The sequence below is a fragment of the Emys orbicularis genome, chromosome 13, assembly GCF_028017835.1.
Source record: "Emys orbicularis isolate rEmyOrb1 chromosome 13, rEmyOrb1.hap1, whole genome shotgun sequence".
Classification (NCBI taxonomy): domain Eukaryota; kingdom Metazoa; phylum Chordata; order Testudines; family Emydidae; genus Emys; species Emys orbicularis.
Genome location: NC_088695.1, coordinates 26,315,605 through 26,339,858, shown reverse-complemented (window position 1 = coordinate 26,339,858; position 24,254 = coordinate 26,315,605). Strand labels below are relative to the sequence as shown.

At 49.8% G+C, this 24,254-nt stretch overlaps 1 protein-coding gene across 1 annotated transcript in view; it reads left to right on the top strand.

The window, feature by feature from the left end:
- SHISA6 (shisa family member 6) overlaps nt 1–24,254 on the top strand; it is a 399,346-nt gene that overhangs the window by 10,524 nt on the left and 364,568 nt on the right. The window contains exon 2 of the mRNA XM_065415678.1: nt 6,789–6,949. Within this exon, the coding sequence (XP_065271750.1) occupies nt 6,789–6,949 (161 nt within the window). The remainder of the gene's footprint in view (nt 1–6,788; nt 6,950–24,254) is intronic.

Sequence of the window (24,254 nt, the reverse complement as noted above, 5' to 3'; positions counted from 1 at the left end):
GTGGGAATCTAATCAGGTAGTGGAGGTGAAAGAATGTCCATGGCAGTGCAGCCTGAACAGCAAGTGACAGAACCAAGATCTCTCACCAGCATTTAGAAAAATATTCGCTCTTCTTCAGTGTGAGCCAAATCCTGACCCTACTGAACCATTGGCAAAACTCCCATTGATATGTGGCCTGTCTGAAATGCATTCGCTGCAGGGCAGCAGACAGCTGGCCAACTGGCATTATGCAGTTCCCTGCACAATAGCAGGAGGGAGGGCCTGGGATGCCTACGCAAACCCAAGGAGAGACAAAGGCTCGTTAGTGTCCATGGCAAGCAGAGAGGACATCGGTTCTGAAGAGCTCTCATCTGAAGGAGCCATGCAGAGGAAGGTCTCTGGGGTTCCTCGGGTCTGGCTCTGCTCTCAGTCTGCAGGAACTTCACTGAAATCACTGCTTCAGTCAGGCCTGTAGTACCTACAGCCTGTGTGGAGGAGGAAGGGCTCTTATGACTCTGCCGAGTTTCAAGCCATGGAGCCAGATCCTCGGGTGGTATAAATTTGTGTTGCTGCTGATGTCAGTGTTGCTATGCTGACATACAGTCTCCCTAACTGGCCCACCGAGCAGCCCCACCCTCAAACACATGCAGTGAGCTAAGGATCCACTCCGCCTCTTGCGTGGATTTCACCCCCTGTGCTCTTTCTGTTGTCATGTTTGAGTCAGTTTCTTCTCTTCCAGCCTCTGCGCCTTGTATTTTCCTTTTGTTCTGTTTTTCCCTTCCTTCAGCTCAGGGCACTTCCTCTCCGTGGTTCTCGCCTTCCCCTGCTTCAGTTGACACTTTAGCACTGTCTGTTCCTTGCTTTTCTCCTCCTCAGGGGATGCTGCAGGGTCATTATAGTTTTTCCACTTCACTGCTCTCCTGCGCATTCCCACCCTACTTGGGATTGGGCAGTTCCGACATCCTTTCCTTTTCCTTCTTAAAGGGACAGGCTCCAGCAGCCATAGTCATCTTTGTTCACCCCCTGCCCCCCTCCCCGGGTTTCCTTCCAAAGAAGCTGTCAGCTACACCAGTCTAAATCGAAAGTAACTCCAGTGACTTGGGTGCTCTTGTCCTTATTCTGGAATTATGCTGGCGTAACTGACAGAAGGATCTAACCTGCGCTTTCTTTAAGGAATTTGGAGAATTCTGTACTAGACCTACCAGTACTAGGTTTGGATCCTGCTCTTGGTTACACCAGTGTAAATCCAGAATCATTCTCTTGATGACAGTGGAGTCAGGCTGGATTTACATGGGGGTAGCTGAGAGCAGAATTTGGTCCCTAATGATCTCACTTCAATCGAGTGCTAATAAAAGCTGTATCATAGACCATCCTCTCAGGATATGATTGTGCAGTTACGCAACTCTGACTATCCCATCTGCTGCACTAAAGGTAAAGCATCCTGCTGAGCAAGACTACTTGTTCTGATATCAGACGGCATTGGCATGAAAAGCCTTTTACGATGCTTCATACCCCGATTCTGCATCCCTCACTCAGATGAGAAGGATGCATTTGATTGTAGTGGGACTAATCACATGATAAGGGCAGTAAGAGCAAGTATTTACAGCTCCTTCCATTACCCTTCTTGTAGCTTTTACAGTGGGAAAGTATACAGCTAAAATAGAGCTATTTACATGGTGCCAAATTCATCCTCAGTCTGACTGCACTAGAGATACAACAGGGAGAAGCTTAGCCCATGGTGCGGTTTATGAGGAATAATTTTGATCACACACAACATTACAGATGAATTAAAAAGCAACTAATCAGCACATCCAGAGGTTGTACTTGTAGCTCTGCCTATTTAATTCTGGTTTGATGGTATCAAGAGCTTTCCCTCATCCTCCCAGGAGGTAAGGAAGAGCAATGAGTGGTAAACACTTAGAGCAGCCCGTTTTGTATGGAGCGGGCACTTTTTGGCAGGTTGCTTTTTCATTCATGTTTATCTAAGATCATTTTAGTCCCACTACGCTTCGGATCCCAGGTGTCTTCCAACGGTTGTGTTCAGCTTCTCTAACATAGACTTTGAAGGTGCAACCAAATGAAAAGAAGACCTCCTTTCCCTGACTGGAATTTCCAGTTTCTTCATTTCTTTTCAGTGTAACAGCCTCTGTTTTTCTACCCTGAGGCTGGCTGCATTGTACTGTACAGGTTTCCCCCGTTTTGCTGCGACTGTTTTGCTCATTCACTGTTACCTTCAGGATGGAAACTAATAAAGGATTACAGCTGAATGCTCTTCCTCGCATAGCATGTGAGTTTGCTTTATACTTAGAATCAGGATTAGGGATTTCAGCTCCTGGTTGGAGCCGAGGAGTAGCTACGCATGGCTTTCTTGGAAACTATTCACACACCAGACTAGATTCCCAACACGTGGCTTAGCGCTCACCCAGAGGAGCTGACGTGGTCTTCTGGTTCAGGTAGACAGTGACTGAGAGGGTCAGGCGCTTCTTACTGACTCAGATCCCTTTGGAGAATATTCACTTTAATTGCCTCAATTAGTTTTAGGGAATCAAAGCAAACTCTCCATCTTGGAGGCTGGGCAGCCCCATTCCTAGCGCTCAGTCGAACACCAAATACCAGCTTTGAGTAAGAATAGCACCAGCAACAAGAGTATTGAGAGAAACAATGTGTCCTGTACTGTGATAGGGCATCACCCCTGCCCCCTCCATTGCGCCAGCGTGCCCAGATTCTGCTCCCTGCTTGTCGTCTTCTCACACTCTGTGCCTTCTCCCACACGGCCCCCTCTGAGCTCCTCTGCAAGCCCCTCTTTTGCTGTGTCACCTTCAGAGAATCGAGCTGACCTGTATGCACCTTGCCTCCTGGGGTTCATAGGTGCTGGAACTAGAGGTGCTGCCACACCCCCTGGCTTGAAGTAGTAATAACCCAAATACGTGATTACTGCCTTCAGCACCCCACTATAAAAATTGTTCCAGCACCACTGCTGGTGTTTCCCATCTCCTGACCTCTGTCTGTCCTGGGACCATCAGCTCGCTCAGAGCAAGGACCATCCTCCCTGAGTTTTTGGGGAGCGCCTAGCCCAGGGTGGGGGTCACTGCAAATAAATAGCAATAATGTCAAAATCTCTGTGATTGAAAAGCATCTCCTGGCATTTCCGGAGCACAGATGCTTTTCCCTAACCAACCCCTGACTAATCGCTCAGAGACGTGTGCCCGAGGCCCAGTCCTGTGATGCTGGTCGGCGTGGAACAGCCATTGACTTTAGGGGGAGCTCCCCCTGCCCTGGACTTGCAGGATTGGTCCCGAAAGGACAAATCTGTCTCCAGGTCCCCCTGCCCGCCAGCATGCAGGATTGCAAATGCAGTGGGAAGAAATGTTTGCATTGTGCAGCATCAGGGGATCACCAGTGGGAGGAACGAATCCTCCCATCAGGAAGGACTCGTGCACTAATGTTTAAGGCAGGGCAGGGCCTGGGGCCCTGGCTCCTGTTCCCAGTTCTGTCACTGGCTTGCTGGGTGACCTTGGGCCAGTCACCAAAGGCCATATTGCAATTCATTGTGCATCAGGATTTGGGTGGCCAGTTTGAGTCTCCTCAGACCTGGTTTCGAGAGGCAATGAGCATCCACAACTCAGCGTGCAGTCGATGGCAGCCATCAGGGCCGGCTCCAGGGTTTTTGCCGCCCCAAGCAGCAAAAAGCAAAAAAAAAAAAAAAAAAAAGCTGCGATCGCTATTTGCTCTACCGCTGCCGCTTCAGTCTTCGGCGGCGATTCGGCGGCTGGTCCTTCCCTCTGAGAGGGAGCGAGGGACCTGCCGCTGAAGAGCCGGACGTGCCGCCCCTCTCCGTTGGTCGCCCCAAGCACCTGCTTGCGGGGCTGGTGCCTGGAGCCGGCCCTGGCAGCCGTGTGGGCACACAGAGCCTTTGAGAAATCAGGCCGTTGGTGTCTGGAGTTGGGCACTCAAACCGTTAGACACCCAAGATTAAGGGGCACACTTGAAAACATGGGGCTTAAGTGCTCTGGGCCTGATTCTCTTCCCCTGTTCTGGCCTCTTTGCCATGCTCAGGCCCTAACTAGGTTTCCCTTGCCATGGGGAAGCTCTTAGCTGGTGTGATTGGCTCCTATGCTGGCTACTTACAGTTCTAGTGCAGGGGGTGAGGCAGAGTGCACCCCCAGCCGTTGTAAATTGGTGTAACCCCCAGGCTGCTCTAATTCAGGCTAGGGCCCAAGAGGATTAGGGAGCTGTAACTGACTCATGAATGGGTGCCACCCTCCACTGAGCATCTCTCACTCTCCCCTTTCTGTGTCTGTGTCATGCTGCGTGTGTATGCCTACAGCTCCCTGCACAATGGGGACCTAGTCTTGGTGGGGGGGCCTCTACATGTGATCAGTCATAACCAAACATAGCTAAAAATACTTCCTGTCACAGTGAGGCCTGGTGAGAGGCCTGGGGCTGACCAGCCCTGCTCAGTTAGCCCTGCCCCGCCACACCTGGGCAGGGTGTGGGAGTTAGAAGGAAGAAAGTGTGGCAGGGAGAGGATGACAGGGGAGGGGTTTGAACTGACTGCTCCTTCCTGAGAGCCAGAGCTCTCTGTAGAGGGGAGGGGAGAGTAGGGGAGGGGAGGGAGTCTCTCTGCTGGAAGCCCTGAGGGAGAACAGGCATGGATATTAGATCTCTTTTTGGCAGGGGCCTGGGGAAGAAGCCTGAATAAACCTAGGGCCAGAGGCCAGTGAGAGGGCCAGGGTTTGCTTGGAGCTAAGGAGGAGTGAAGAGGACTGTTCACAGACCCTAAGAGTGGGCTGCAGAGGACACCCAGCATCAAGAGCAGAAGGTGCATGGTGGGCCCTGAGATAGGGGAGAAGAAATTTTTCCAGGCCTCAGTGCAAGGCCTGTGGACACTGGTACCCTGGAAGGGGTGGGACTCAGTGTTTCTTAGCTGGAGGAAGGGTGAAAGTAATTTAAGGGACTTACCGGTACGCAGGGCCGGGGTCCTGAGCAAGGTGGCGGGGTGGGGCCTTTAAATCCCCGTGCCCTTTAAATTGCCTCCGGAGCCCAAGGGCTCCCGGCCGCCGCCACCTCCCCTGGGCTCCGGCGGCGATTTAAAGGGCCTGAGGCTCCGGCTGCAGTAGTGACGGCTGGGAGCCCTGGGCCCTTTAAATTGCTGCCGGAGCCCCAGGGCTCCCGGCCACCGTCGCTACCCTAGGCCTCTGGCAGCGGGGCTCTGGTGGTGATTTAAAGGACCCAGGGCTCCGGCCGCTGCCGGGAGCCTAGAACCCTTTTAAATTGTCGGCCTGGGGAAGCTGCCTCCTGCCGGTACAGTTGCTGTGTACTGGCTCTTGCCAGTATGCCGTACCGGACCAGAGCGGCTTACTTTCACCTCTGGCTGGAGGGCTCAATGGAAGGCAGTGGCAGCTGGGTGCAGTTGTGGAAGACCAAGGGGAAACTGAGGCAAAGCTGCTGCAGTGCTCCACTGGGCTGTGAGGGGGTGCTCTGGGACATTGAGTTTTGTAGCACTTCCCTTCCTCACAGGGATGTTGTGAACTAAAGTGCTTTGAGAGCCTCAGCTGGGTTCTTTCACAGAAGGAATCAAAGAACCGACCCCATAAAGAGGGACTGAGCCTAGAAGAGCATTTCTTGTATAGTGCAAATTATTCCTGCAATGCATTGTGCACATGTATGGCATAGACTGAAATATTTTCAAAATGGAACAGACTCAGGTTCTAAACTCTGTCTTATATCGGACAATAGATAAGGCGTTCCAGTAAAGACAGCAAATGTGAGCAACACCAATCTTATGAATATGCAATGGAGGAATTTCTTTGTTGGTACCCGAGGTGATTTTAGGCATGTTCCCTCTGTCTGAGAGAATTGAACCTTTCAAACTCAATCAGCTTTAAAACTCCGCCATCCCTTACAACCAAAACAGTCCTGCCCTTTCTCCTGCCGGTCGGGAGATAGCTGTTGGCTGCACTAAAAAATCAGTGTGTTTCATGCTATAGTTATTCCACCGTGTGTATGATACAGATTAAATATCTTTCGAGTGTTCCTGCTTGCATGGGGAAATCACTAGATGCAATTTAGTGCTACGGTGTTGAATGCAGATATTTTTTCCCCACAGAGAACCTTGTTCAATCTTGATGCCATCAGACAAGTCTCTAATGGGGAAGATGCCACAGATAAGCTTGCAGCTCTGATAGCTATAGCCCATGTGAAATATCTCAGCACTGGCCCTAATTCAAAAACCCAACACCACCATGAACCCGTATTGGTCCCCCTGTGGACAGAAAAAGCCAGGATTGAATGAGCAATGAGACTGAACTCCCCTTCGCACCTCCAGGAGGTACCTTCAGGATCAGGGTTGAGGAACATTGGCTTGGGGCTGGGTGGGGGCAGGTCGAGGGAAACCTGAACTCCTGCTTCTCATGTTGCACCTGGGCTGGGGATCCCGTCTGCCCAGTAATCATTTTTATGAAGGCAGGGCTTTCTGCTACAGGAAGCAATTCAACAGCAATAGCAACGACAGCAAGGGCAGTGATGGAGAAAGAACATAACCTCAGGGTTAAGTGAATTAGTGGAAGCATGTGAAAGATTAAACAATAGCCAAACTCTCCGGTGAACAAATGGAGCTTTGTCCGGTAACGTACCCATGAAAAGACATGTAGCTCTTAAGCCACAAGGTTTTTTGTTGCCTTTGTATTTTTCCTTAACAAATCAAAGCACCAGAGGGTTCAAATAGAGACTGTAGATGAACAAGTGAAACCTTTGAATGTCAGCCTTGCTGCTTTGTGAACATGTTGTGTCCTCTTTCTGCGTTCCAGGGCTCTGGCAGACATCCTAAGGCAGCAGGGGCCAATCCCAATAGCACACTGTGAAAGAGAGACTATCTCGGCCATAGATACCCCTCCCAAAGAAAACACGCCTGTCCGAACATCCTCCAAAAACCACTACACCCCTGTGCGCACCTCTAAAAGCAACCCAGGTAAGTGTCACTGTTCCGCTTGGTTCTTACCCAGCCCATTGCTCCAATGTCATGTCGAATATGAGCAGAAGAGAAGCGGTAAAGTACATTACACTGCTCCACTTACTGGCAACAGCATTGAACGTGCTGGGTAAAAACTGTCTCTAAGAGGCAATCAGATCAGAACTGTATCGCAAGAAGCAGCTGTGATGGTTCTGTAAGTCATCAGCTGCATTTGCTAAATTAGTTTGTCATGCTATGCAGGTATTTTAGAAATGTCAGAATCAGCAGCAAGTACATGAGAGGTTTGCTGAGAATTTACAATTGTCCCCTGGTCCCCAACCCAACACACAGAGTGTGAAATATTGCCCAGGCTCCATGAATACTGCGGCTGGAAAGGAAGGAATCCACACAAGCTAGGATACCTCATCCAGTCAGAGAAAAGCCACATGTGGAAAGTGTGGCTGTGACCCAGATCTTCATATTAGGAAGGAGCATATGGGCACATGACAGATCCCAGGGAAGGGGGAATAGCATGGCTAGAGGGTAGAGCACTGGACTGGTACTCAAGAGATCTGGGTTCTGTGCTGGGCCTGCAAGGTGTGTTTGAGCAAGTCACTTCAGCTTCCCCATCAGTAGAGTGCTCTGGGGTCGCAGGATAAAAAGCGCTGTGTAAGAGTGAGGGATTGGTTAGTCATTTCGTTACCTGCAGATAATCACAATGAAGATATTTTAAATATCATCATGGCTGCTAAGCACCTGTTGTGAAGTGAGATGTGGAGGATTCTCCATCGCTTAAAGTCTTTAAATTGAGTTTGGATGTCTTCCCACAAGATACACTCTCATTCAATCAGGAGTTGTTACGTTTGATGCGGGAGTTACTGGGTGACATTCTCTGGCCTGTTATACAGGAGATCAGATCAGATGATCATAATGGTTCCTTCTGGGACCTTCACATGGAAGCCAATAGGAGCCGAGGGTGCTCAGTAATGTGCGAGTTTGGGCCCATACGGCTGTTGATTGTATTAAGTGTTGGTTTCAATGATCTAAGGACTTTCTTTTAATATACCTTGATGCTCCTTCTGCTCCATGAAGAAGACCACTAGGAAAGTTGGATGGGAGTTGCATCACTGTCATACAAAAGACCATACAGTCTTCACATGGTATTCACATACAGTACAACCCTAACTGATTGAAACTTGTGGATACAATGTTGCCCCACTGGTGATAATACTGGTAAGGGCTTCATCAATGAACCCTGGGTGCCCCAGACTTGAATATAGCCCAAAGTAAGCCAGGCCCAGAGTGTAACACCATTGCGTCTGGCTGACATTTGGGAAGCCAGCCACCTGGAGAATAAATTCACTTTACTCTGTATTCCTTCGGCTTTAAATGCACTTGCCAAAAGTCTGTACTTCTGCAGTTGTGTCATTTTTTTAAACAGAAATAGTTGCAAGAATTTCACATGCATCCCGCATTGCTGTTTCCATTTTGTTGCCAGTTTCTCACTTTTGTATTTTCCCTTTATGTACTGTTGAATTTTTGTTGTTGTTGTTGTTGTTGCTTATTTTATATATGGGAAGATTATTTCTGGTAGTAGAGGACTCTTTAAACCAGCAGATCCAGTGCCTGGAAGATCCAGTGCCTGGAAGTTGAAACTTGACAAATTGAAACAAGAAATAAGGTGCAAAATTTTAAGGATAATTAACCATTGGCACAATTTGCCAAAGCATGTGGTGGATTCTCCATTATATGAATTATTTAAATGAAGATTGGGATGTCTTTCTAAAAGATACACTCTAGTTCAACCAAAATTTGGGGGCTTTATACAGGAATCACTGGGTGAAATTCTATGGCCTATGTTACGCAGGAGGCCAGATCAGATTATCATAATTGTCCCTTCTGGCGGTAGCATCCATGAATCAATTATTAGGTTTCCATGGCTGTGTCATGGTGACTGTTAGAGAGACGCTGTGCACAGCAGTGTCGTGATCCTGAGGAAACTGGATCAGTTGACCATGAGCTCTAGAGTTCCCAAACCTTGCTAAGAACAAAGGGCCCGAGAGGTCCCAGGAGAAAGGACTTTTTTTCTCTCCCCTGTTTAATTGATCAGAGACCAAAGAACCCTGCAGAGCTAGCCAGTGGAATCTTACCTGTGAAATAAACTGAGTAATAACGATTCAAGGTGGAGAATGGGACTGCACAGTGAATCGTCTATAGGAGGCAGGGTGTGCTTGGGTGGCCAGGGCTCTGACACTTAAAGGACTTTGTAACTCTGTTGGGGTGATACAACCACAAGAATTAAAGAGGACATGGTGCTCTGGTTTTGTACACAGGGTCTTCAGTTGGCTTGAGCTTTTTTTGGGCTAGGCAGGGTGGTCTATTGCCTTCCTTTCAGGCTAGTGAACTAAATGTGTTGTCCCCAGAAGAAGATAATTTGGCAGGGAACTTGTTTGGTAGGAAGTGCCAGGCCAACAAAGAATCAGAAAGAGAAACAAGGGACTCCAGTGTGCATGCAGAAGAGACCAGTTGGACTCAGTGAGCCTGGGTTAGATGCAATACTAAGGCTCTATCACAGATGGAAAGTACCAGAAGGGAAAAAGGGAAGATTTGCAAGGGAATTAGCTGATTCCAGTGTTTTCAGCTTCTGGAGTCTCCTCAAGAGCTGACAGGTCAGGTGGGTGCTCCAAGGAGTGACCAGGAGGTCAGCAGAGGTAAAGTAGGAGGCCAGGATCAGAAGCACAGACACTAGCTTCATGTGTGCCTAAAGATGACCGGCTGGTAGGGTTTCATGGCTCTCCGATTTGGTTATTTCTCTGCTAGTGCAGCATCAGGCTACACACTAAAGTGCAACATCCAGTGCTGGGTCTAATGCGATTCTTGCAGGAGGAGTGGGGCAGAGAGGGAACCAGGGAACAGAAATGGGTGCAAAGGAGGGGAAGAGGGTGACTGTTGATTCAGATTCTGTTCATGTTTTAGCAAATGCCATTGGAAAAGAGTTTGCTGAGAAAAGCTCCTGCTACACAGATGGGGCTGAAAGAGGCCTTGGCAATGGTGGGATGGGATCTGGAGAATGCCCACAAACCTCTCAAGGAAGTGGTGGAACTGACCATAAAGAAATGCTGTTCAGATAAAGCTTGCTGAGGACATGAACAGTTGCAATGGCTGATGGGAACTATTGCCATCTCTATGTGGGGCAAGCCACCGAGAGCAAACAGAAGCCACAGGGTACCTGCCATCCCAATGGGGGAGGTGAGGGCCTTGGATCTAAGGAGGTGGCACCAGGTTTCCAATGGAAGGGTTCCCCTCCCACCTTTGGTTTCTTTTTTCTTTGGGCCTTTGAGGCACACTGGGCCCAAGCCTGATGTAATCCTTGGGAGAAAAGGTGGCCTGGGGAGAAAAACCCCATGTCCATTTTGTAAGGAAGGAAACCTTCATTCTCAACTAAACCTCCCTGTGCAGCATTGCTTCTGCCACACTCTCCAGGAACGGTGAACACAGGCTATCTTGCCAGAGCCAGGATTTATTTTCCCCTCTGAATTCTCGACAGGCCTGGGGCCATGAGTGTGTAAAGGACATCTCCATGGCCTAGCAATTGGGGAGCAGCAAAAGAGCTGACAATGTTGCTACTTCTCTTTTCCTCCTCCTGCTGTCAAGTTCGTTGCAGATTGGATTGGCAGGGAAGTGGCTCATGCCCTTCCCCTGCAGCTGTGGTTTCTGTTTCACATGCTGTAACCCACCAGTGCCATTTTGGTGATGTTAGGAGCCGTGCTGCCAAGAGGTGAAAGCTGGGCCTGAGACTGGTTGGGCAGGTGCACACCTCTCCAGCTGTGCACCATCTGATCAGTATGAGCTACAGCACTCACTGCAGCCAGAAGTGTTCCTCCCTCCCTCCCACCCAGACGTCTTCTTCTTTCACTGTGTGCTGTTGTAAACAACAGGTAACACCCAATGAGTCTGAGGTTACAGAGCATCTATCTAATCCAGCTAGCTACTGGCATTCCTAATGCATCCATCACTGTGGCACCTGGAGACATGTCAGACAGACAATCCTGTGTAATTGTCAACTCCTTTCTCCTCAGCCATGGTCTTTGCTTGTTGCCTGTATTCTGACATCTGTTTAACAGTCAGTTGTATACATTTGGGCCTTCGTAGCTGAGAATCATGGACGGGAATAAGGAAGAATGAGTGAACAGTGGGAAATCTGCTGGGCCACCGGGTGTTTGAAGAACATAGTGTATGAGTAGCAACATGATTAGAGCATCTCCGGGCTCCATAGGAGATGCCCTACACCATTTGGCGCTAGACACCAGTGACAAGTTAAAGCAACATCAGAGAAGTGGGTAGGGGAAGAGACTATGAAAGCTCCTGTGACAATGGTGCTGATGCTCAGGAGAACTAATGGAGAAAATGAGGCCCAGATTCTCAAATCAGCTTCACCAGCGGAGACACCGCAGAGGGCAGAATGGAGAGAATTGGTTGGCTTGGCAGGTTACCTTCCCAAAGAGTGGGTGACCAAACCACAGGCTAGGCTAGAACTGCCAAGATGCTGCCAGCCAGGAGCTTTCTGAACAGAGCTTCTCCGGAGGAGAGGACCAGCACAGGCCTCCCACTGGTGGGGGAGGGTTTCACAGCAGTGGTATGGACGGACTCTCCATTCCAAAACCAAACCCACACAACCACCCCCAAAATAAAACTCCAAAAGGTGCCTTGGGCCAGAGCTGCAGCTGGTGTAAATCAGCAGAGCTCCAGCGAGGTCAGTGGGCCTGATCCGCAGCCAGTGTAAATCAGTGGAGCTCCAGCGAGGTCAGTGGGCCTGATCTGCAGCCGGTGTAAATCAGTGTAGCTCCAGTGACGTTAGTGATCTGTGCCAATTTGCACAGTCTTTTCTCTTTTGGCCAGATCCTGGCCCCTTCTGAGGCTTCTTCATACACCAGCATTTCCCACTGACTGCAGTGCTGTAAGGGAGTGGAGACTCAGGCCCCCTGGAGTTACGTTTGTGTAATATTCACATAAGAGGACAATCCGTAAGTGCTAGGGGATCCTCTCTGCCTGCTTTACACCACTCCAGCCCTGGGAGTTCCCCCTGTGTAGGGAGAATGCCCAGAGAGGTTCCACGCTGACTGCTAGCACATGGGGACACGGCTGCTGGGTGTAACTGTTGCAGGGGACCAAACAGGCCTCTGACTGGCCTCACGATCAGGCAGCCACCTTTGTCTCCCAGCGCCCAGGCCTGTGCTGGATGGAGCTTGGCGGGAGAAGAGAATGTGGCCCAGGGAGTCAGAGCTTTACATCCTGTGGGCTCCAGAATCCTGAAGATACCAATTGTTCTCACAAAACAAACCCAGCGAACTCGGTTTGAACCAGCCCCGGCACACAGATGGGGAGCTCGACCTCTGGAACAGGAGGCGCTGGTTCATCTAGCCAGAGACCATTTCATAGTGTTAAAAATCTCCTGTGCCAGCCTCCACATTAGGCCTTTTGGTACCTGCATATCTGAAGAGCAACCTATTGATGGGATTACCACTTTGAATGCAGCAAACAACACAGGTCAAAGCTCTGATTAGCCTGGTATATCTGGGAAAGGCTTTTAATAATCCATCTGAGTCAGGCTATTCCAGAGATGCACACATTCAAAGTGCTGTTTTCAGCAGCTCCTTCCACCTAAGGGCATATTCTGAGCTTGCTCTGCATGCGAAGGAGTGCCGGAGACGCTCTCCGTCCTTCCAGAAATTGTAACTAATGTGTCTGGCCAAACCCAGGCAGAGCAGCACAGGACACTTGCCATTGCAATCATTGCGCACATGAGGCAATAATTGCCATTGAATCCTAGCTGTGTGTGGGATGGCAGGCCAGAGTGCACATTGGCTGTATAGGAAGGGGTAATGGTGGGCAGGGTAGAGAACCCCTCAAAGTCTGAATGCTTCTTTGGAGGTTCTCTGATCTCATCCAAACTTTGGAGATTGTCTTCTTCCCCTTCTCCCGCTCTCCTCTGTCTCCCAAGTCTCCAGCTGGGTCCCTGCCTCTGATTTCCTTCCCTAGCCTGTACAATCAACTCTCTGGCTTCTCCCCACAACCTGGAGCTGTGAGTAATGCACCCTGTGACTTTCTTCTAATGAAGTTTCCAAGGATCAATCCAGAAATGTGCATCAGAGACGTGGGGCCGATCCTCTGCTGCTTTGCAGTTTGTGTCATCATTCAGAGTGAGTTCAAGGTGGGTAGAAAACGATACGCAGTCCAAGTGCTAGCACTTTACAGCCACTTTGCTTAATGTAAGTGATGACTCGAGAATCAGGCCCGTGGTATGGAAAACCCCCAGGGAGCTCCAGTAACACAACATTTCATTTCACTTCACTTTATTAGTGTCTCAATTTTCATTCATTTGAAATGGAAAGAAATAAACCCAGTCTGCCTTGACACCTGGGGGATCTGAACAAGGCTGATTCTGTTCAAAGCCACTCCACGCTGCTTTACATTCCTCCAATCACAGCTCTCTTGCTCCAAGCCCCAAGTGTCTCTTGCGGCCTGCCCCCCAGCCCTCCTCAGGAAAGCCCCAAATTCCCACTGAAGAGTTTCCACAGCTTTGGCAGATTCTCTGGGGCAGGATCTGGTTTGCATTTCAGCCTCTTTGTATTTCCTGAGCAGCAAAGAGCAGAAAGCAGCCAGATCTGCCCAGCTGAGAGTTGCCCTGGGTAGGAATCATTGGCCTATATATCGAAGGTTCTTATTCTCTCCGAAGTTCCAAGCTCGTGCCCTAACCACTAGGCCATCAGTGTTTTCCATTCAGATTGTCTGATGGGGCGACGTTAAGTACCAACTATGGAGATTGGTTCTGTGCTATAGATACTGGACCCAGACCACAAACTCGTTGCACACAGACCACCAAACACCCAGATGACAATGCCTCCTCCTCCTTTATCATCAACATAAACCTGCCTGCTATTTCATCAGCAGCACAGGAAGGCAAGGTGTCTTCCCCAAGGAGAGTGCCATCCAAACAGAAAATACACAGCTAGGGATGGACCAGAAAGGTGCATGAATGAACAATGAGGTTATCTTGCATCATGGGAATTCCATTATTTCAGTTAGACTTTTAAAAAAGATTTAAATGATTTCATTTCTCTTTACTTTTCCCTTTCCTAGCCTCAGGCTTCTGCTCTTGGGGCTTGCCTGCTCTGCACTTAAAAGCTTTACAAGCATAGCTGTGTCAGTTAGGAGTGTGGAAATATTACAGGCCCCTTAACCAGCATAGCTGTGCCAGCAAAATCTGTAGTGTAGGTGCAGTTATACATGGGGAAAAAGTCCTTTTCCTGGTATAGGTTATTTCATTCAGGGAACTGGTATAAGCTGTACCAGTAAACACTCATGTTTATACCACTCATGTCTTTTACAGTACTCATGTCTACACTAGTGTGGTTTGCCAGTATAGCTCAGCCTGTACAAATAAACCCTTTCTAGTGTAGACAAGGCCTGAGACTCGGGCCTCTGCCACTGTCATCAAAATCTCAGAGCTTTTGGTGTTATCACAGGGGTATTTGCTGAAAAGGCCCTGGCTTTGGGTGCTAAAACCATGAAAATGACATGGAAGTACAGCTGATCAACAGTTTTCATTCAAAACTTTCTTTTATTTTTTTGACAGAAACAAACTTTTTGTTTTCTGACTGCACACTTCCATGATAACCTTCTGTTTTATTTCAAAAAATTCCTGTTTTTCGTTGGAACGGAGCATTTCAAAATTTTAAATTTTGGGGGGGTTACCGCTTTTCTCTCCTTTCCCCCCCTTTATTCCTTGTTACCAGTGAATGCAACATAATCAGTGATGTTGAGAGGTTTGGTTGGGTTTTGGGGTTTGGTTGTTTTTCACTTTCCTGTTTTTTCCTTTTCCCACTCTGGAACTTTTCAAAACTTCTTCAACTTGGAAAGATGATAGAACAGCAAAAGGAAAGATGGAACTCTGTAACTGCTGCCATGTCATTTTTCCAGAGTTGGAGAAGCCTGGAAAGTCACAGAACAGCAGAGTTTGGGTTGCAAAATCCTGGCTATTACTCATTTTGTTGCACTCAGTGGCAAAAGGTGGGGGAGGAAAAAGAAAAGAGGGGAAAAAGCCTAAAATTCACAATTTTAAAAACTTAACATTTTTTGGAAAAAAAAAAAAAATCACAAATCTGTGTTTTGAATTCAAGCCACTAAGATGACCCACCAGGTGGCAAAAGCTCCCTGCTAAGGATGTGTTCTCCAGTGACACTATGTAAGAAGGCATGACAAATGACCACAGATTCTCAAAGTTACCTGTCAGGCAACGAGAGTGCTCTGGCACAGCCCGGTGCCTGGGTTGCAAGGTGGAACCTCACTCAGGGGTGAGGCAAGCATTTCATCAATCAAAATGGATAATATGTGAAATAATCCAAAACTGTTTGACTGCTCCAGAAAAGTGACACTTCTGTAGTAATAAGTGTGGCTCTGAATACACTAATGAGCCATGGACCCAATGTAAAGGTTGAAGCTAAGGGATGAATGATCATGCCACTGGTGAAGAGACTGTGAAGGAATTTAGCATTCCCTCCACAGAGGGCAGTCCTCAAGCCACAAGGCCAGGCTCTGCAGCTCTTATCAGGAGCAAGGATAGCTAGAAATGGTGAGTTACTATGGCAACAATATCTGTTTGAAAAAGAGAGACTAATAAAAGTAGCGAGAGGGCAAGTGGCTGAAGAATATAGATTTACTTTGAAACAGAGCATCACAGTGAGACGTGACTTGCTCCAGACAACAGAACAAACCATGAGGAGAACATGGGAAATGAATTGAACCAGGCGTTCCTGGCAGCAGGAGCCCGTATAGGAGAGAGCTGGTTGTGATGGAAAGGTGCACCTGACAACCTGGTGGGTGCTCGGTGTTGTGTGAGTGTCCCGGGAGCACCACAATGGAGGGGTGTGTGTCCCACACATGGAGTGCCCCCACAGACATGGGTCGCATTGCTTCTTGCCCACTGCACAAGGGCATCTGGCCTTACAGCCACAGGAGGCACGTATGTATGTGCCCTCCTGTCTGAACCAGGCCAGTAAGAGCAAACGGGCACATTGGAGGGGTGAGCAGAAGGAAGAAAACTGACCAAACTCCCAGTGAGTGTGTGTGCGGTGAGGAGGGGGCACAGAGCTCCATCCATCCGTCAGAGGGGTCACCCTAAGAGTCTGGGTACTTATCCCAACAACTCAGATCTCTGCGTCTCCAGAGCTGGGCTGGGAGTCTCTGAGGCTTCCTCTGTTTCCCACTGCCATGGGGAGTGTTTTCTCCTCATGTTTCACCACATCTGCTACTTGTTGGAACCAGGAAACAGTGGTGGGACGGGGAGTGGAGCAGTTACCTGCATGGTATTTGAACCCGAAAAGATTTGAACAAAGGTTCAGGTCAGGCTGCCTGTCTCTCCTGCACGAAGCAGCGGGGCTCTGTCCCATCTCCTAGCCCATCCCCCCAGATCGAGGGGCAGAAGGCACAAGTAAGACACTGTGGTGTGGGGGTCTGGCCCAGCTCTAACCTAGAGGATCTCTTAGTGACACCATGGGATGAAGCGTGGTAGGAACAAAGGCTGGAGTTCAGTACCCCTGGGTGTGAGAGGGAAAGACAGGGCAGTGAAGGAAGGAATTCCCTCCCCCAGGAAATGCTGGGGTCCTCTGTTAAAATTAGCAGCAGGTCCCCCCAGCACTCAATGCCTTGGAAGGTGCAGTCAGCCTGAGACAGCCTGTTTTCCTGACATTCAAGGAACTAGTGGGCAGTAGATCACCCCAAGGTGCAGTGAGGGGCGGGGTAGTAGGTCACCTGAGGCTCAAAGACTTTGGGGGCAGGAGGATCACCCTTGGACTCAGATGCTGGTGGACAGGGAGGTCACCCTAAGCTTGGGAAACTGATGGGAAAGGGAGGTCACCCTGGGACTGGGGGGGCTGGCGGGAAGGGAGAGGTCACCCCGGGACTGGGGGGCTAATGGGCAGGGGGAGGTCACCCCAGGACCGGGCAGGCTTGTGGGTGGGGTGGGTCCATTCTTCCCAATTCTCCCCAGCCACATGGCCAACATGTGTCATGCCCTGGGGCCCCACGGCCCTCTCTGATAATCATGTCAAAAGGAAGCCACACCTTCTCCATAGGAGAGGCAGAGCAACTAGTTCTTCCTGCTGTTACTGAGGCCTGGTCTACGCTATGGAGTTAGGTTGACCTAACTCTGTAAGCATCTATACCAGGGATCTCAAACTCAAATCACCACGAGGGCCACATGAGGACTAGTACATTGGCCCGAGGGCCGCATCACTGAAACCTTTTCATACAACGATACAAAAGTATAGTCAAAAATGAAAAAAATGAAGAGTAATATAGTATGCTATTAAAAGCCAATGTATTAACTTTTTAAAACTGTAATGCGAAGAGGGGTTTTAATAAAATATAAACACCTGTAACTATTCCTTATGTGGTCAGTAACACTGATGATGATCTACACTAACAGTCTATCAACATAGCTGTAATGGCAGGAACTTTTAAAAGTAACTATTCATACAAGATACGTTGTCACTTTTAACAAACATTCTCCCCAACTACTCACAGCAAAGAATTATACATGCTGAACTTCATACCTCAAACTGCTCTTCTAGTCCATGAGGCCCCGCCCATGCCCTGCCTCTTCCCACCCCTTCCCCGCCCCTATTCCACCCCCTTCCCCATATCCCCACCCCGGCCCCACCTCTTCTCTGCCTCCTCCCCTGAGCATGTCGCATGCCCGCTCCTCCCCCTCCCTCCTGGAAAGTCCTAAGCTGTTTGGCAGCAGGAAGCGCTGGGAGGGAGGCGGAGGAGCAGGGACGCGGCGCCCTCGGGGGGGGTGGGGGGTGGAGAAGGAGGGACGGGGGGTGAGGGGAGCTTGGCTGTCAATGGAGCCGGCGCATATGGTGGGCCGCAGGAAATAACTCTGTGGGCCGCATGCGGCCCGCAGGCCGCGTGTTTGAGACCCCTGAGCTACAATAGCATGTCGCTCCCGCCAACATAAGTCGCCCAGTACACTGACCTAATAACTCCACCTCTGTGAGAAGAGTAGCGCTTAGGTCGATGTAGTTAGGTCGACGCAGTGTCCATGTAGACGCTCTGAGCTGTCAGCCCCGGCAGTAGGGCTGCAGTCTGTCAGTGCCTGGTGAGGATGTTCATCACCGACAGGAGCGTGAAAAATTGACTCAATTACTGCATGGGCTCTATGTTGATGTAACTTACATTGACTTAATTTTGCTGTGTAGACTTGCCCAGAGTGCTTGGTGTTCTGGGCCTGTGATTCTCCACACCAGAGCAGCACACACCATTTCTACAGCATCATTTGTGCCAGGGCTTTGCCCTCTTTCTCTGTGTGCGCATTGTCTGCACAAAGACAGCGAGTGTCGCCAACTCTCCGATTTTATTGCAACTCACACAATATTTGGGGGGTTTCGTCAAGCTCCTGCAATCAGGTGATCGTGAGAGAATCTCAGCTTTCATATAATAAAAAAGAGGAAGTTTCTAGCCCTCAAGCTTGTTAAAAAAGGCTTAAAACTTGACCTGAGTGCACCCTAACGGGTCAAGCACCAGAAAGCAAATGGAAACGCTGTCTAGTATTTAGAAAACCTCATGATTTTGAAGCCAGTCTCATGGTTTTGGGGATCCCGGCTCCTGACATGTGACTGCAATGCTGCAGTCATTTCCTCACAGCGATTAGCTTTCCAGAATTCCCCCCTCGTGTCGTGGCAAAGGCCCGCTCTTGGCAGGAGCTGTTCAGCAGTTGGTTGTGAGCAGTCGGATGTGAGCTGGTTTGATCAGTCCCATGATGTGTTCCCGTCCCTTCCCTAGAAATACGCAGTTCCCACATGCAGAAGTCACGCTCCCCAGCTAGCAGTTCCCTCTCCACGAATGACTCCCAGGCCCTAGCTTCACCCAGCTGGGCCCGAGAACATCCCTGCTAGACAACGTCTAACCTGTGTGTCTGCAGGAGGGTCGCACGGCCAGGTGCCAGCATGGGCTGGCCAATTCAATAACTATTCAACTGAGTGGCCTTGGGCCTGTCTGTTACTATAGTGCAGGGCGGGTCTGCATAAAGCCCTGGGGTTGGGGGCAGGGCAGGGTGGATCTGTGTTAAGCCTGGGGGTGGGGGGAGGGCGGACTTGGTCCATGTAAAACCCTGGGGGGGGGGGGGCGCAGAACAGGGTGGATCTGTGTTAAGCCCTGGGGGTGGGGACAGGACAGGGTGGATCTGTGTTAAACCCTGGGGGTGGGGACAGGGTTGACTTGCTCCATGTAAAGCCCTGGGGGTGGGGGCAGGACAGGGTGGATCTGTGTTAAGCCCTGGGGGTGGGGACAGGACAGGGTGGATCTGTGTTAAGCCCTGGGGGTGGGGGCAGGGTGGATTTGGTCCATGTAAAGCCCTGAGGGTGGGGGCAGGACAGGGTGGATCTGTGTTAAGCCCTGGTGGTGGGGGCAGGACAGGGTGGATTTGTTTAAGCCCTGGGGGTGGGGAAGGGCAGGGTGGTTCTTTCAATTCAATTGAATCAACATTTTCTAACAGAAAACGCTTCTCTTAGACACTTCTAACGAGCTCTAGTAAATCGTGCAGCGAGGAGGTAAGGGAAAGTGGGGATAAGACAAAATGGAAAGATAAACGTCCACCACGGGGAAGCCGTCATCTCCTGGGGCAAGTGCTCAGCTCCTATTTAGACCCCTGACCTGAGTGGCCGGATTTTCCAAAATGGCCAGCACCCAGCGCCTTCCTCTGGAAACAGTGAATCCCCTGCCCCTGAGAACAGTGGAGAGCCCTGGAAATCTGGGCCAAACAGGAAACAGGTAGGCTCTGGAGAAAAGGAGATCCGGGAACTAGGAACGAGGGTGCATCATGGGAGATGTGGTCTGACCAGGAAGTCCAGCCTATAGATGAGAATAAGATCCTGAGACACCCAAACTACAACTCCCATGAGGCACTGGAGCAGCATTTCAAAATCAAAATATTTCAGTTTTCAATTTTTCACCAAAAAGTTAACATTTTCCAAGGAAAAGTCCCATTTGCCAACTAACTCCGGTTCTTCCTGTAGCTTTGTTGTGCGGCATTGAACAAGAATGCTTTTCAGTGCTGGGTGAACTTTTCCCTATCTACCTTGCAAAGGTTCCGCAAGTTTAATCATTGATTGTTAGAACAAGTTGAGGTCTTTAAGTGAAAGGCAAATCCCAAGGTTTTCTTCCATTAATCAGAGCAATTTACAGAAAACAACACTTCGAAAGGTTATTAAAGACAGTTTGTAACCTCTATTGTCTACAGTTAAATTGGCCTTTGAAAAATAATAGGACAAATTGCTTCTGATACTATGAAAAATTAAATCTTACCAAGAATCCTCTGTGTGGTGATTTGTCCCCCATTCCATGACTGCTAGTCCCATCACACGCCATACTGTCTCAAACAGAATGATGGGGAATTGGCAGCAACATCTCATTCTGGCTGTGTGGATGGATGTTTTCAGCCTTTTCACGAAGTCTGTCACTGCTCTGTCAGCCCCCCCACGAACTGTACTAGCACCATATCTCTTGGTCTTAAAATGCCTCTGCCGATAGCCATCTCTGTCTAAAATACTCCTGTGGGGATGTTGGAAAAGGCCTCCCTCGCTGTTCTCACAGAGTGAGGCCTCCACACTCGGCATGGAAACAATCACACTGAGAGACGACAAGCGAAATATTATTTCTCAGCCCTGGGACTTTCTACCAGGCATTCCCTCTGCCCCACAGCCCAGCAAACCAGCCCACCCTGCAACACCACTGCAGCTTCCGCCCCGTAGCAGCCATCTTCCTTTTCTCTCCCCACAGTACCTGCTCCACCTCCCGGCTCCTCGCGGCAAGCTCTCAGGGTTGTGCCATTGCCTCTCAGGATACAGACCTGATTAAATCCCTTCTGCACGGACTGGGTCCGGCTTCATTTCCTTCACACTTTTAAAGTTCATTATGAGCAAAAGGCTGATGTTCATTGAAAAGGCACAGCCTGCCCTGCCTGGAGCTGGCCAGCCCCAACTAATTAGCCTGCCTGCCACATCTCAGAAGAGGTGTGGGACTTAATTAGCTACCTGCAGAGGGGCTGATGCCCTATAAAAGAGCAGCAGGCGGCTGCTACCTGCAAGGTCAGTGAGTGGGATTACAGAGCTCTCCAGGCAGGGAGGCCCTGAATTAGCTGGGGAAAGGCTGCAGGACCATACAGGCAGCGGAGAGGCCTGATGCCTTGCAGAGGAAGGAGCTGCTGCTAGAATCCAGAGACTTTTGTTTAGGGACTTTTAAGTTTTGTCAGGGCTTTGAGGTAAGAGCCTTGAAACCATTGTGCAAGTGCTCCTTTTGGAATGCTTCAGTAAATGGAGATACACTGCAGTTAAGTAGCGAGTTCAGCTTCTCCTTGACTGGGCTGTTAAAGTGACCTCGTTGTTGAGGGGGAAACTGAGGCAGGCCACAGCAGGGCCACAGTTACAAGGGGGTGCCTGGGAATTGGGGGTGCCCCTTTCACAATCATATGAGCATTACTGCTGGGAGGGAAAACTGGTTACAGGGTGATCAATATATAAGAGTATGAATATGATGGCCTAGCAGAGTGTCCTTGCATCCATTTGCTGTGAGTCTGTTCTCAGGTGAATTTATCCATCCCATCCCAGGTGAGTTAATCTGTGGGTCTGGGCATCAAGGCACCTTGCAGGCTTTCAGGTTTCTGATTTTGCTGTGTTTTCTACTTCAGAAGCTATAACAAACTACTTCACCTAAGAGCTGCCTACTATCAAAGCCACACAGTGTGCGCAAATAGAACATGTTCTATCCATTCTTATGGATGCAGTCCCAGAAGAAGCATTTCCTTTCCTGGATTGGCACATAAGGAAGCGGTGACGGTTGTAGAGGGCTTCTTAGACGTAGGGTTGATTGGCTCTGATGAGCCTCAAGTGGAACGGGGGCTCTGAGAGTTCTGTCTTGTCCTCCTTTCCTTTTTTTATCACTAGACTCTTGTGGCATTATTGAGAGTCGTCCATACTGTGGGACTCCACTCACCTAACGTAGTTATATCTGTGCTTATCTATCACAGAGCTCTGATAGATAAGAGAGGCTTGTGAATAATGGTTGCTATTCTCCTGATTTAGAGACAGGGGAATAGCGCGTGGTGGAAGGTAAATTGTCAGGAGCTGCAGTTAGCCCCTGGCTGACGGGTTTGAGAATTACTATACAGGCTATGAATGGTCACAAACATGGACTACATCACAGCAATGTGGGAAGTGACTTCTAGTGTGTCAGAGGCCCTGCCCTCAAAAGCTCACATCAAGGGGCTGTTCCAGTGCATCAGCTGGCTTAGCCGTTGTCCTTTCGGGGCCTAGTAGCCTTTCAACTTTGGTGTGGAACAACGTTGTCAACATCCTACAACCCTCCCTTGGCAATCAGGAAATTGTAATGGCTCACTCACCCATCCATTGCATAATGTTCTACTTAGCTCCTTTCTCCTGGTGCGGGTGGCCACAGGGCATCTCTAAGGCAGCAGGATTCTTCTGAGGGCAATTAACATAGAGACAGATGCTTGGAGAGAGTCTGCGATTGCTCCTCCTTGTGAATGAAGAAAGCAGTTTAGTTCTCAGCTCCGGCATAGTGCTTGGATCCCACAGGGTGGGATGAGCGAGCGAGGGACTGCCAGTTCTAATATTACAAATACACATCACATGGCGAGGGTGGATTTCAGACTCTGTGAATGCTGTGCAGCTCGCTGTTCCCCTGTCTGAGCACTGGAGGGCATGGCATCTGCTGCAGTTTCTTATCTCCCACTCCTCCCTTCAGCACTGAATGATTTCTGTTGTATGGGCTCGTCCCTGCTTCCCTTATGAATAGAGCTGTTCAGGGAGATCGGGCTGTCTCCACTCAAACCTGGGAGAGCCTTTTCCCTGGAAGGGCAAGGCTGGCTAGCCCAGTGCATTGCTGCTGGGCTTGAGGCATGTCCTAGACTGCCCATCCTGCTTTGTAAGAGACGCTCTTCCCCAAACACACTCCTTGTATTTGTCTGCCAGGGTCACTTGGGCTTTGAGACTGAGGAGAAAATGATCCCCTGCAGTATCACACCTCCCCCCACAGAGTCACACCTCCTGTTCCCTGGCAGTGTTATTTCCACTAAACGCTCCTGCTCACAGCTTTGCCTCTTCTCCAGCCATCAACTTTATTTACACCAATGGCAGGCCTTAATGGTCAGAAGGCCCAGAGCAGCCTCTGCCTGTGTATTTGTGGACACGGCTTGTCCTGTTAGAGGGCTCTGCCTATAGCATCTACAGCAATGAGCTCTCTTCTGACACCCGGGCAGTTGAATTCTGTTCTCAGTCACCTCTGGGGAAGCCAGTGGGGTTGCATGGGGTGTAATTGAGAACAGACCAGACTCCCTAATTCTAACATCTCAGGGGCTCTTGTGGGCAATTCGGTGGGTACCAAACGCTGACCATTTACCCGGGGTACAAAAGGCAAACTTGGCAGGAGACTTCGTGTAAGCCTTGGAATGGGTCATCCCTCCTGACACACTGCTGGGCCCTCTGCAGTTTGCCCTGGCATGTACGAGTGCTGAGAGGGACCCTCCTGGGGCTGGATTGCCTCACAGGGAAAAATGTTACTCAGGGTTAGTTGGTTCCAGACATAGCTCTGCCCTGGGATCCACACACAGGGCTTGAGAGGAAGGGTCTGATGTTGTCCTAAGGGCTGAGTGCCATGGGGCAGTGCCAATGGGCCCTGCCCTGGCTCTGTGAAGCCTGCACAAGCCTCTGTGTACCATGCCAGTGGACCATAAATTTTGCACAGTCCCAGAAGTCATTTCGGGAAGGGCAGATGTTGAAGTGGGATTGTTTCCTCATTGACTTTGACTCCAATTCATCAGCTCCCTCTGGGCAGGTGGAATTGGTGGGCAAGGCCCCACCTCCTGACTGCGCACAGCACTGCAACTGCCCCACGCAGCACCAGGCAGGCCATGTTTGCATACAGCCAGCCTCTCCAAGGCTCTTGGCAGCTTCCGCCACCAGCAGCAGCCAAGGCCAGTGGGGCGCTACCTGCTTGTGGGGCCTTTCATGTCCCAGGCTCCCCAGTTGCTTTACAAATAGAAATGTAGTTGCTGTACCAGGCAGCTTCCCCACTGCCATGCAGCCCCATCCAGCATGGCACAGGGCAACCAGAGAGCAGGGGTTGTGAGCGGGGGACACTAGGACAAGCACTGCTTTTCCAGAGAGTGCCCAGGGAACAGCACTGCTTGCACAGCACAGACAGGGCCTTGGCAGTTTGGTCTCCTCCCAGCGACTCCCCTCCTGTC